Source organism: Lampetra fluviatilis, chromosome 72, assembly GCF_964198595.1.
Source record: "Lampetra fluviatilis chromosome 72, kcLamFluv1.1, whole genome shotgun sequence".
Lineage (NCBI taxonomy): Eukaryota > Metazoa > Chordata > Hyperoartia > Petromyzontiformes > Petromyzontidae > Lampetra > Lampetra fluviatilis.
This window is the reverse complement of record NC_136346.1, coordinates 2130807-2144212: the sequence shown is the minus strand read 5'-3', so window position 1 is coordinate 2144212 and position 13406 is coordinate 2130807. Positions and strand designations below refer to the sequence as shown.

The 13406-nt window shown below is 48.2% G+C and overlaps 1 protein-coding gene across 3 annotated transcripts in view; it reads right to left on the bottom strand.

Annotated features, from left to right (window-relative positions):
• Positions 1–12814, bottom strand: part of LOC144953109 (uncharacterized) — a 68063-nt gene extending 55249 nt beyond the window's left edge. For 2 of the 3 annotated variants that reach the window (XM_078883641.1, XM_078883642.1), the window contains exon 1: positions 12705–12814. In XM_078883641.1, the coding sequence (XP_078739767.1) occupies positions 12705–12716 (12 nt within the window). In that variant the 5' untranslated portion in view covers positions 12717–12814. The remainder of the gene's footprint in view (positions 1–12704) is intronic. The other variant, XM_078883643.1, reaches the window with a different exon arrangement.
• Between the last annotated feature and the right edge of the window lie 592 nt (positions 12815–13406).

Here is a 13406-nt window from a genome sequence, read left to right as displayed (position 1 = left end):
ACGTAAACACACATATGTAATTACACGCACACATATCGACTAAGACACACACACATGGACGTATACACACACATGGACCCATGCACACACATCGACTTACACACACACAGACTCACACACACATTTCCCTACACACACACATACACATATGGACTGTGACACACAAACATGTATACTCTTTGGTTTTTTCGGTAAAGTCATGTAGGTAAAAATAAAATAAATTAAAAATAAAAACTGAATTAAATCGCGATGTTTCGGGCGCAACACAAGCGTCCGTCTTCAGGTGGGGACAAACACAGCGAAAGAACAATCACTTAAGTATGACTAAGAGATGGCTGTGACGAGGGATTATATAGCTGCGGGGGGGGAGGAGCCAGGGTGAGTGTGGGGGCGGGGCGTGGGCTGGGAGGTGGGCATGGAGTTTAAACTAAAGCTTTATGATGCAGGGGGTGGACGGCGGAAGTTGAGCTGGTTAATAAGAAAGCTAAGTTAAGCCGATTAATAACACCCTTTGGTATGCTGCAGGGGAGTAAACTGAAGCTGCTGGGGGAAGTACTAAGCTCCGCAAGCTCGAAACAACGCGCGGCAAATTTCCAAGTGATGGGAGTGTAATACAAGACTCCGTCAGGCACTGCTGATCTCCATTGGTCTTTTATTCAAGTTCTTTCTCCACACCCCGCTGGTCTCCTCCGCGGACCAGCGTCGTCTCGCGCACGCCCCACACGCGCTTCCTCCTCAGCTCCTCCACTCTTCCTCACACCCCGCTGGTCCTGACAAGGGACCAGCGTCTCCTCTCGCGTGCCGCGCACGCTCCTCTCGCGTGCCGCGCATGCTCCTCCGTTAGCTCCGACCAGCGTCTCCTCTCGCGTGCCGTGCACGCTCCTCTAGCGTGCCGCGCACGCTCCTCCGTTAGCTCCAACCAGCGTCTCCTCTCGCGTGCCGCGCACGCTCTTCCGTTAGCTCCTCCTCGCGCGTGCCCTGCACGCGCTCTCCCGTCAGCTCCTTCTCGCGCGCGCCCCGCACGCGCTCTCCCATCAGTCGCTCTGCTCCTCCCCGCTCCGCACACCGCTGGCCGACGGTGTGCCGAAGCCTCATCAGCCACGTGGCTGATGGTGCGGCGGCCACCCAACGTGGTCCCGCTTCTTCACTCCAACAACTGACCCCGATCTCTTCCGGGCTCCCACTTATATCCTCTCCCCCACGTGAACCTGACTCCTCCCCTTCCGGATCATCAAATCCGGCCTTCCCATACTGCCCTGCTGGCTCTACCCCCATTCACCTCGCTTCCAATTGGAGCCGAGGTGAACGGCGGCCCCTCCCACACGCCCCCCAATACCCCTGTCCGTGTGATTGGGCCAGAGCCCAGCAGCGATCCCATTTACGCTCGCATTACAGGAGTAAACAGGGCTTGGAGTCAAATTTCTTAGTGATGGTATTGTGTAAAGCTGGGAGTAAAAGACTGGGAATATAGCTAAAGTTTAACTTGGTTAATGACATCCTTCCAATGATTGCTCAATTTGAATCCATCTTCTCGGTTGAAGTTATGTCTATGTTTGTATATTGGGATGGCTTCATGGACAAATCTTTGGAAGTATCCAGATGGCTTGCAGAGTATTTTGGTATCGGAGAACACAATATCATGAGAACCCGCCGTGTTGTAACAATGGTCAGCTACGGCCGAAGAATTCGTCCTACCGTGTTTCAAATCTGACTTGTGCCCGCGAATGCGGTCAGATACATGTCGTTTCGTTTCCCCGATATAACAATCACCACAGGTGCAACTCAATTTGTAGACACCAGAGTACTGTAAGTCAGGAATTACATCCTTTACAGATGGGATCAGATCACGGATTTTGTGTACTGTACTGAATCGGACCTGGATCTTGTGTTTATTTAGAATTTTGGAAATCTTTTTGGTAACGCCTGCTATGTATGGCAACATAATACTTTTGATCAGAGTCTCAGGGGGTTGTTTCTCCACGGTAGGAGAAACAGCTTTGCGGATAGTACGGTCCGAGTATCCATTCATATTAAGGGCCAGGTGTACATGTTCTAATTCACTGGCCAGGTGGTGTTGGTCAAAGATGCAGTGGGCCCCACGGTATAGTGTTTTGATGAGGGAATTATTTTGTGCCGGATGGTGGTGGGAATCAGACTTCAGATATGAATCTGTGTGGGTGGCCTTCCTGTAGACAGAATGTCCCAAAGAGCCATTTGACCTCCTCTCAAACAGAACATCCAAGAATGGTAGCTTGCCATCCTTCTCCACTTCCATGGTGAATTTGATGGATGGGCGTATGGAGTTGATGTGGTCGAGAAATTGGTTCAATGCTGGGAGGCCATGTGGCCAAATAACGAAAGTGTCATCCACATATCTCTTCCACAGGGAAGGACGCAGGGTGGATGTCTGGATGGCGTCTGTTTTAAATTTCTCCATGAAAACATTGGCTATCACTGGTAACAAGGGGGAACCCATAGCAGTACCCTCATTTTGTTTGTAGAAGGTACCATTCCAGGTGAAGTACGTGTTGGTGAGGCAGTGCCTAACCAGCGCAGAGACATCAGGGTTCAGTCCATGTTGGACATAGTCTTCAATTATTGTTATGGTGTCAGGCACTGGAACCTTGGTGAATAGAGAGACCACATCAAAGCTGACGAGGACATCAACAGGAGACAGGAAAAATGTCCTTGACTAGAGAGACCAAGTGAGTTGCGTTAAGTACTGCTGAAGTGGTCTTGCGAGTGAAGGGAAGCAGAGTATCCGATAGAAGACGGGCTAGTTTGTAGGTAGGCAAGTTTCACGTGGACACGATGGGCCGTAGATGGGGTACCTTCTTTATGGATCTAGGGAAGACCATAGAATCTGGGAGGTCTCGCAGCCGAGGGTTTTAGGGAGAGCCGTTTGATTGGTTCGATTAGGGAAGTCGAACTGGTGATGATCTTGTTGGTTTTAGTAGTTCGACTGTTAGTCGGATCTCTATTGATTTTGGAGTAGCTGCCATCATTGCGTAGGTCCTGGATTTTGTTGTTGTATGTGTTTTTATCCATGATGACAGTGGACTTGCCCTTGTCAGCCGAGAGGATGACTATGTCATCCCTCTTTTTCAAATTTGCGAGTTCAGAGCGCTCGTTTTTGCTGATGTTGCTAATGGATTTCTTAGCATTCTTGAGGATAGTGGCTATTTTAGCTCTAGCAACGTCCGTTTGGATGTGTCCTAAGCCTTTGAGGGCTACATCGACTTGGGAGATTAGGGGTAACTGCGAAATTCAGCCCTTTAGCTAGTACCGTTTTTAGATTGTCAGAAATTGGGATGTTACTCTGATTAATAACAATCTTGTTGACATCTAGCTTTGTAATGTGTGGTTCTGGCTTATTCTTTGATAGGTTGAATTTAGCAATCCGGTTAGCTTTACATGTAGTTGACAATGAATCAGCAGAGGAGGCTGTCATGTTGTCAACACAGTCCCAATCGGAAGGGGACATTTTTTGTATTAACATTAAATGTGATTGTAAGAGAATCTTGTCTAAATTATCGAGTTCAAATCGGAGCAATATTATTCTCTCTGATATTAGTGATAGGCTAGCTTTGAACAAAATCTGTTTAGCATTCGGTGAAGACAGCAGCAGATGTGAGTGTGAAAGTGATGGGTATGACCTTATTGCCGCAGCATCTCTTGAGGAAGGTTAGCGTCTCGATAAGCTGTGACTTCTTGTCTCGTTGTCTGTTAAAAACTCTATCAGATAAGTGGAAATCCTCCCCGTAGAGGGTATTAATTCTAGATTTCAAGTTTTCATGACTGCAAGGATCCATCCTCTTTGTTTTTTTTGGTAAAGTCACGTAGGTAAAAATAAAATAAATAATAAATAACTCAATTAAATCACGACGTTTCTGGCGCAACACAAGCGTCCGTCTTCAGGTGGGGACTAACACAGCAAAAGAACAATCGCTTAAGTATGCCCCCCCCCCTCCCGTAGCAAAATAATCCCTCGTCACAGCCATCTCTTAGGCAAATTTTTATTTTAACAAAATATATAGTGTTTATTACACAAAAAACATTACATACTTAACGTTCAATAAATTTAAATCATAAGAATGAAAAGCCGTGTTTGAGTTAGCACGGTGTAGACTCTCATACATATCCTGTTCAGTATTAGTGCCCTTTTACGCTCTCCACCCTCAGCCAATGAGCGAGCGCTATCATAGTCGAGTTGGCGCGGTGTTCGCTCTCCGCCAATGAGCGCATTCCTCTAAAACCGGGGTGGGGTGGGGGCCGTGGAAGCCAAGTCACAGATTGGACTGCGCCACTGGGCGGAAGCTGCAACTCCCATCTTGTCTCCCAGCGCTGCCAAGAACACCATATCAGTGTCGCACCATGCACTGGTGACTAGACTTTGTTATTTCGAAATTTAGTACCATTAACAGTATTTATAAGTCATTTTTATCATCCATAATATTGTTCCAATAACCCAATTAACCCCTGTGTTGGTCATAGGTGATAAATTACGATGTCGGAAACACATCTGCATAGGGTGTATGCTATAACCCCGTATATAGCCCCCATTCACCAAGCGCTTTCCAGGCACGCATCTCCCGTGCTAAACGGGGTATGCCTGTAGCCCCCCCCCAGATTAATCTACCCAGCAGATCGATTAATTATATTAAAAATCGTCTACTCTAATCATGCTAGATCAGGAGATTAGAAATGGGGTAAACCAATTGTTACACCTTTCTGCATCCACCTGTGATGGGGTTTTGGACTCTCGGACCTGAGACGGAGGTCTAGGCATTATTAAACTAGAGAGTATGATCCCATCGGTTCATTTGAGGCTGCACGGTGTAAAAAAGAATCCTCGGACGAGGTCACCTGCAATATAGTGTCCGCTTAAGGTGGTGACGATTCCAGACCCTGTGGGTATGGGCCAGGAGGAGACAAATGCCATATCCAAATATAAGCTAAGAGGGGTGGAATTTCAAGGCACCAAAAAAACTCATTTGGTCGATACCATGCGACTGGAGGCAGTTGAAGGTATAGGTATTGTGAACTTTGCAGAGGATAAAGTCAGCAATGCGTGGCTTCAGAGTGCCACTACATCGCTGCATTACAACTGCGGAGTAATGTATACCCAATAAGGGAGAACCTAAAGAGAGGCAGGGAAGGAGCACTGCGGTCCTGTAGGAAATGCTCACCCCGACTTGAATCCCTTTCACACATACTTGGACAGTGTCCAGCGGTCCAGAAAGCCAGGAATGCACTCCAGAATAAAATGTGACACCTTGGCAGAAGTAGCGGTGGAAATGGGTTGGTCGATCTACAAGGATCCCTATTGGAGAGCTCTCCTATAGCTCCTTGGCTGAAGCCGCATCTGACAAAGTTGCATATTGTTGTCCTTTTCGAGAGCAGGTCATGGAGCTTACCAAAACCAAAAGCATCAATTTTGATGTATTTCCAGTGGGGGAAAGAGGGAGGTGGCTTCTTGGGAACAATGGAGTTCTCACCTCCATTGGATTCACAGGCTCAAGAATAACCGCGGCAAAGTTACGCCAAGGGTGCGTCTCATCTCCACCCCGGTTTGTGATTTTCATGGGGAGGATATCAAGGTGCAGCCGAGGTAGGGAGAGTTTCCAGTACGGGGGCATGGAGGCGGCGTCGTTGCTTTTTGCAGATGACGTCACTTTGTTTAGATATCATTTGTGTTAGCCAGGTCGCTTCTGAAAAATTTGTAAATACCAGTGGGGTTTTGCTTGGTAGGATGGGGATGGCTTCGTTTTATTTGTATGTGTTTGGGTGATTTGTTTACCTGTCTTGTACTTTGTACTCATATCGTGTTTGTGTGTACTGTGTATTGTTCTTCTTCTTGGTTCTTTCGGTAAAGTCACGTAGAATGTCTTCTCGACAGACCTGTTCTCCACCTGAGGACGGCTGCTTGCGTTGTGGCCGAAACGTCGTGAGAATTATTATATTATGTTACATTTTTTTATTATTTTTTTTATTTCCATTCTACGTGACTTTACCGAAAGAACCAAGAAGATGAATCCCTGCAGTCACGAAAGCTTTAAATCTAAACTGTGTATTGTTGTTGTAACGTGATGGCCCTCGTGCCCCTACTGGACATCTGTGAAAGAGAGCTTTATAACTCATCGGATTCCTCCTGCCGTATAAATAAATGTTCGGATTCTGAGATATGATCGGTACTATGATCCCTGACCATCCCACAGCATGGAGCACGCACAGCCTCTGACACCAATTGCATACAACTTGCCGTGTAGATAGGTTTCTTGATCCTTACATCCAAGCGGTGTAGATATTTTCACAGCCTATCTATTAACCCAGAGCTATAAGTGACTAGTAGTGCAGATAACTGGTTAGTAATTTGCAATTCATTTCGAGCCATTGAAGATTTCTTGGTAGCGTCTTTAACCTCCCGATATATTCCTCACTGACTAACTGCTCCCCCGCATGTCTGCCAATCTCCACTGTGCGGTCACAAAGGGCACCTCTCACAAAGGGCTTGACAAATCAAACACTCCCGATCGCGCACGCTCCCTCTCCCACGTGCATCTTCATGTGATTCTTCAGGGTCGATGATTTCCTGAAGACCCTCTCGCACACAGGGCACTTGTACGGCTTCTCTCCCGTGTGCGTCTTCATGTGGCTCGTCAGGGATGAGCGATGCACAAAGTCCTTCTCGCACAAAGAGCACTTGTGTGGCCTCTCTCCCGTGTGGCTCATCATGTGGGTCCTCAGGGCTGCGTACTGCTTGAAGTCCTTGCCGCACGCCAAGCACTTGTGCGGCCTCTCTCCCGTGTGGCTCATCATGTGAATCTTCAGTTCCGACGGGCGGAAGAACCCTCTCTGGCACACGGAGCAGTGGTGGCTCCACTCCCCTGTGTGGCTCTTCACGTGCCTCCTGAGCTGCGTCGACTCGTTGAACCCCTTGCCGCACACGGGGCACCGGAGCGGGCTCTCGCCTGTGTGCATCGCCATGTGGCCCCTGATGGCCGACGGGCGACTGAAGCCCTTGCCGCACACCAGGCATCGGTGCGCCCTCTCACCGGTGTGCGAGGCCGTGTGGTTCTTAAGGTGGGACAGGCGCTCGAAGCCCTTCCCGCACACGGTGCACACGTGGGGCCACTTGCCCGTGTGGATCATCTCGTGGTTCCTCAGCTGCGTCTCCTTGGCAAACCCCTTACCGCACACCGGGCACTTGTGCGGGCTTTCGCCCCTGTGGACCATCATGTGCGTATTGAGGTTGGACACGGTGACAAATGCCCTCTGGCACACGCAGCACTTGTGCGGCCTCTCTCCCGTGTGCCTCATCGTGTGGGACCTGAGTTCCGACGGGCGGACGAAGCTCTTGCCGCACACCGAGCAGCCGTACGATTTCTTTCTGGTGCAGGTTGACGTTGTCCCGGTGGATTTTTTCGCATGGGAGAGCATTTCCGGGGCACCGTCCACGACCATCCCTGTCACACAAACATTCAGACCGTTGTTTTTTTTCCCCACACCTATTTATCGTCATGCCGTGAGACGGAAGAATCCGTTTGGATGCCCCCCCCCTTGCAGAGTTAACATGAGAGAAAGGCCCACGGAAGCAGTTATCACCAAACCACCTTTTGAAGAGCCTTTTAAAATTACCTCTGATCTAGCACGTGGAAAGGAGAAGCACTCTCTCCACCTGCCCTGCCACGTGAGAGTAACGGTTTTTATCCTGATGGTAAAACCAATATTTACAATACCAGAGATGTAGTGTGGCCAAATTAATTGTTGTAGAACCACATTTTACGTGATTAATTTTTGTTGTTGATGCAGTCATTGGTGAGGGGATTGTGAACATCAACCTACGACACTTAAACTAAATTAAACCATTTTTTTTATTTTACCAGGTAAGGCCGCAAGAAGTGACCTGCCTATCACAAGTGGAGGGAAAAACCGGAGGACCCGGCTAAAAATCTATGCAACCACAGAGAGAGACAGGCAAACTCCAAATATATAGCAGGCGGCAGTGTCGGGATCAAACCCATAACCTCATGTATATCAGGCGAGGGAGTTAACATTTCTAAGTCGCCACAGCACCCCATAACATACACATGCAGCTCCCCTGTACACTTATCACTTAAGTCCTCCAAAGCCATCTCCATCTCTCCACCACATCGACAGCTTGGAGAAGCCTCTGTACCAGACCTCACCGCTCACAGCGACCAAAATCCATCGGAATTCCCTCCCCTCCCCTCCCTCACCGTCACCATCGTCGTCGTCGCCCACCTCCACTTCGATCTCCGCCACGCCTGACGATCCCAAACAATCCCTCCGCGACTCTCCAGGTCTCACAGATGAACCGTCGCCAACCAGCGGATCTTGAGGGTCGACCTCCACAATGTGCAGGTCCCTTCGTTCGACCTCCCGCGTCTCTCGTTTGACCTCCCGCGTCTCTCGTTTGACCTCCCGCGTCTCTCGTTTGACCTCCCGCGTCTCTCGTTTGACCTCCCGCGTCTCTCGTTTGACATGAAGTTCTCGGCCATCCTCCTCTCCGGCACGCACGTCCGCCCCTTCGGCCGAGATATGAAACATCGCAGGTGAACAATGTATAGGTTAAATACCTACGGGATACCTTTTTTTCTGCCAGTATACAAAAAAAGATGAAAATAAAAATTAAGAAAATAAAAAATAAGAAAATAAAAATAACCTTTTCTGCCAATAATAAATTTGGCGTTGTGTAAAGATGTTCAAACACCGGAGAGATACCTTTTTGCAAGGCATCAAGTCTGCATTAACCATACATACTCGTGTCGATACGTGTAGTGTAATAGCGCCGTCTGTTGTCCAGCAATGGCAACTGCGGTGTCCGAGCAGTACACACGCCGCATATACGCGGGTGTGTCGCCAGGGCAGAGGAACTGGGGCAAGGGTCAGGGAGGACCCCATCTGGAAGCCCCTGGAACCCGCTAGTGAGTTTGAGAAGGGATGCGTGGCCAGGGCAGAGCCAGGCTGTGCCGGGTAGCATAAACGCAGTGGAGAGCGGGAGCTCGTGGCTGCCGGTTCTGGGAAGTGGACTCGTCTCGTTGTCGCTGTCGTTTTTGCCGCCTCGTCACTGCCGTCTTCGCGAGATTTTGCGTGGCTAGATAGTTGTTGGCTATCTGGGTCGGCGCTGTCGGTGTAACATGATGAGGATTGTGTCAAGGCTAGGCTAGACGACTTGGGAGAAGCGAGGGCGAATCTGTGAACCTGAAAGTGTTGAATAAAGGTGCCTCCTCAAGAACCTTGTCTCCCGCTCCGCTGACACTACACGTGCAAACATGCTCTGATAATATACGCATTGTCTTTGAAGCTGATTGGTCTACACCAGAGACAGCGAATGCCAACAGGTGAATACTACAAATACAAAGCAAGTAGGAGAACACATATTGCTCGGCTGGAGCAGTTATATCTATAGGATACCTTTTTTGCCAGTATCCAAAATTGTATCCAAAATAGTATCCAAAATTAAAACCTATTCTTATTTTTCATCACAATCAGATTCACGAGCACGGACACTCGTTGCACGTAACGTTGTGGGTTTACTCTCCAACACACAACAACCGGTTAGTGCTGTACTAGTGTAATGCGAGCGTAAATGGGGTTGTTGCTGGGCTCTGGTCCAATCTCACGGCCCGGGGTATTGGGGGGCGGAGGCTGGTCTGCAGGGCGTGTGGTAGGGGCCACCGTTCACCTCGGCTCCAATGGGAGGCGAGGTGAATGGGGGCGGAGCCAGCGGGGTAGTATGGGAAGGCCGGATCTGACGATCCGGAAGGGGAGGAGTCAGGGTCACGTGGGGGGAATGGATATAAGTGGGAGCCCGGAAGAGATCGGGGCAATCGGGGAAGTTAAGAGTTTGAACCACGTTGGATGGTGAGGAAAGATCCGCGCCATTGGCCACGTGGCCGAAGGACCTCAGCACGCCGTCGGCCAGCGGTGTACAGAGTGCGGGAGTAGAGGAGCTAACAGAGGGAGCGTGTGTGGCACGCAAGAGGGAGCGTGCGCGGCACGCGGGAGGAGACGACGCTGGTCCGAGGAGGAGACCAGCGGGGTGCGGAGAAGAACCTAAATAAAAGACAAGCGGAGACCAGCAGTGCCTGACGGAGTCTTTTATTACACTAGTAACAAATTGGCCTCGTTTTGTTAACGTGACAAACCCCTTACTGATTGGCTGTGTCGGGTGGTGGTGAGTTTAACGGCATATTTACGTAATCTAACCCATCTGTCATCATCATCATCCACGGTCAATCCACTGTTGGGTGATAGTCCTTCCAAAGCCGCCACCACCTCTCATGATCCTGCGATGTCAAAATCCATCCGACACCAACACGTGCTGAGCCGATTCAAATTACTCCTTCTCCACGGTTAGCATGACCACTCTCACGGGCGTTGTTGGCTGTCACCGTAACAGTTTTAACATGTAGTTATACAGTTTTGGTCATTAAGCGAATATAGGAAATACACGTTAAAGGCTTAATTAGTTCCGATACCCTTTTTCACCCAAAAAAACGTACTTTTATAATATTGACATTAAGACATAAAGACATAATATTAAAATAAACATGGTTAATCAATGCATTAATTGATATTGACTGTACATACAACTGCCCATCGTTAACAGGGGCATGTTCGGCAAGCGAACACATTGGGCTCCATGGAGCCCCGTCATTAAGTGATTAGTTGTTAACAGGAGTGGTCGTTAAGAGAGGTTCGACTGTAGTAGTAGTAGGCTTTCGCGATCCATATTATCCATCACTGGAAGAAGCTGGTTGTTGTAATTACTAGCGAAATGTCACGGCTACTCGAATTGTAAATGTTGTGATGTGGGTTTACTCTCCAACATGCAACAACCACGTTTTGTTTACGTGACAAATCCCCTTCCTGATTGCCTGTGTCGGGTGGTGGCGGTGGCGGGTTTAACGATACGTTTATATTTACGCAATATAACCCAACAACGAAAAAATAAACCCCTGTCATGGATGCCACTGTAATGTGAGCCTTGACCAGAAGGCCGTCATCCCTCCGGTTGACGTGTCCTACTCAAAATACACCTATTGCTGCTTCTTCTTAAATGTCTTCTAATTCTCTCAACCCGTGAAGAGATGGACGAACAACAACAGCGCACAAAGCGTACGCAAGAGATGCATACTCGGGAGTTTTACTGAGAGATAACAGAGTCTCACGTCGCCGTGATTATACCCTTTCCCGTTCAAATGATATACGTGTACGTACGTGTAATTCATCAGTTTTTCTTCCGATTCCGTTCCGATGACTTACGTACGTGTACGTCCACGTACATCGTGGCGTACATCATCGGTTTTTCTTCCAAACGCGGGTGACGTGTGTGTGTACACGTATGTCATGACATACACGGAATCGTACACGGAATCGGAAGAAAAACCGATGACTTTTGTAAGTGCACATATGTATGTGTACATACGTGTGTGTACGCACGTGTATATATGTGTACATCACTACGTACGAGTACGTCATGAAAACAGAGCCGGAAGAAAATCGAAAAGTTAAATAACTTTTATCGGTACCGAGGCTCCCGCCGACAAGGCCACACGGGAGGGTTGTGGTGTGGCACAGCTTTTGGCGCCATCTGCCGTAGAGTGGTCATGTCGCTACGATTATCTGCGGTGAGTAAACAACTTCTTTAAAATTGCACAATGGCACTCCTAGCACTATGCCTTTCTCTAAGTGTAGATGTGTGTGTGTGTGTTTGTTGAACTTCTTTCGCACCACCGTACGTAGTCAATCGTGCTATTAGAAGGTGCGGGGGACAACAAAACTAAATGCACAAACCACAAGCAGTTCGAAAGAAGTTAGTTTTCAATGTTAGCATAGTGGTGTAGTGTATATTAGTGTAGTGTATACTAGTGTAGTGTATGGTGTGGTGTATAGAAGTGTAGTATTTATGAGTGGTGTGTAGTAGTGTATAGGGTAGTAGTTTATTGTATCGTATATAGTGTAATATATTGCAGTGTATTGTAGTGTAGTATATAGTAGTTTATTATATAGTAGTGTAGTGTGTAGTAGTGTATCGGGTAGTAGTGTCGTATATAGTAGTCTATAGTAGTGGTGTGTAAAAGTGTAGTGTGTAGTAGGGTCAAGGATAGTGTATAGTAGTGGTGTGTAGTAGTGTAGTATGTAGTAGTGTAGTGTGTAGTAGTGTAGTGTCTAAATCTTGACTTAAAGCTTTTGTGACTGCAGGAATTCATACTCTATAGCAGGAAAACTGCTGAGGCAGGAAAAATATATATATATTTTATATATTTTTTCACCTGATGATTGTTTGTGTTGCGATCGAAACGTCGTGATATTTTTTATTATGTGGCTTTACCGAAAGACCCAAAGAGTAGTGTAATGTAAAGTAGTACAGTCTGCAGTAGTGTAGTGCGTAGTAGTGTATAGGGAAGTAGTGTAGTATATAGTAGTGTATAGTATTGTAGTGTGTAGTCGTGTATACGGTGGTGAACGGGGACAAACCACCCACTCCACCGCACTATCTCACCCACCCAACCCACCCACCCTCACCCTGCGACTTGCAGTCGTATCAGAAACGGGGAAAAAGACGGGGCAGGGGAGGGGGGTGTTAAGACAAACGTTTAATGTCGATCTGTCAATGAGTGGGCTCACAGGGCACATGGGCGGTCTCTGCTGGGGTGGGGGAGACAAATTCTCACCGTGGCCGTCATCGTCGCCGCTGCTCTCCTCCCCCTGCGTCTCCACTTTTACTGCCAGCCAGATCCTACTGCCAGCCTCTCTGTCGTCGTCATCGTCTTCTCGTTTAATGAATGACTCCATGGGCGGAAAAGGGGGCTCCACCACCAGCACCTCCTTTACCACCTCGTCATCGTCCGTCCCAAGGAAGACGTGGCAGTATGGGGGATTCCTGCTGCTGCTCCTGTTGCTCACCGAGAGATGGCAAAGCGAGGGAATAAACAGCAAATCTTGACTTGGAGCTTTCGTGACTGCAGAAATTTATATTCTTTGAGTGTTTCGGTAAAGTGACGTAGATAGGTTCAAAGAAAATAACAAAAAACTACGACGTTTCGATCGCAACACAAGCGGTCGTCATCAGGAAAAGGGGGTTAGCCTCTAAAGGCAAACTGTTTATAAAGGTTTGAAAATGAGCGTAGCCCAAATGTCAGCAGCATGGGTGGAGCAGCTAATGTTAATGTAAGTGATGGTACTCGTTGAGGGCAACGACGGCCCTGGTGGTGGGTTTCCACCAATTAAAGGGCTGCCAAGTAATCATTGCACCTCGCTTTACACACTCACACTGTTGACGGTGGAGGTTGCTGCTAGAGGTGATGGCACTCAGAGGGCCACGACGGCACTAGCAGTGGGCTTCCACCAATAAAGGGCTACTGCTAGTGGTGATC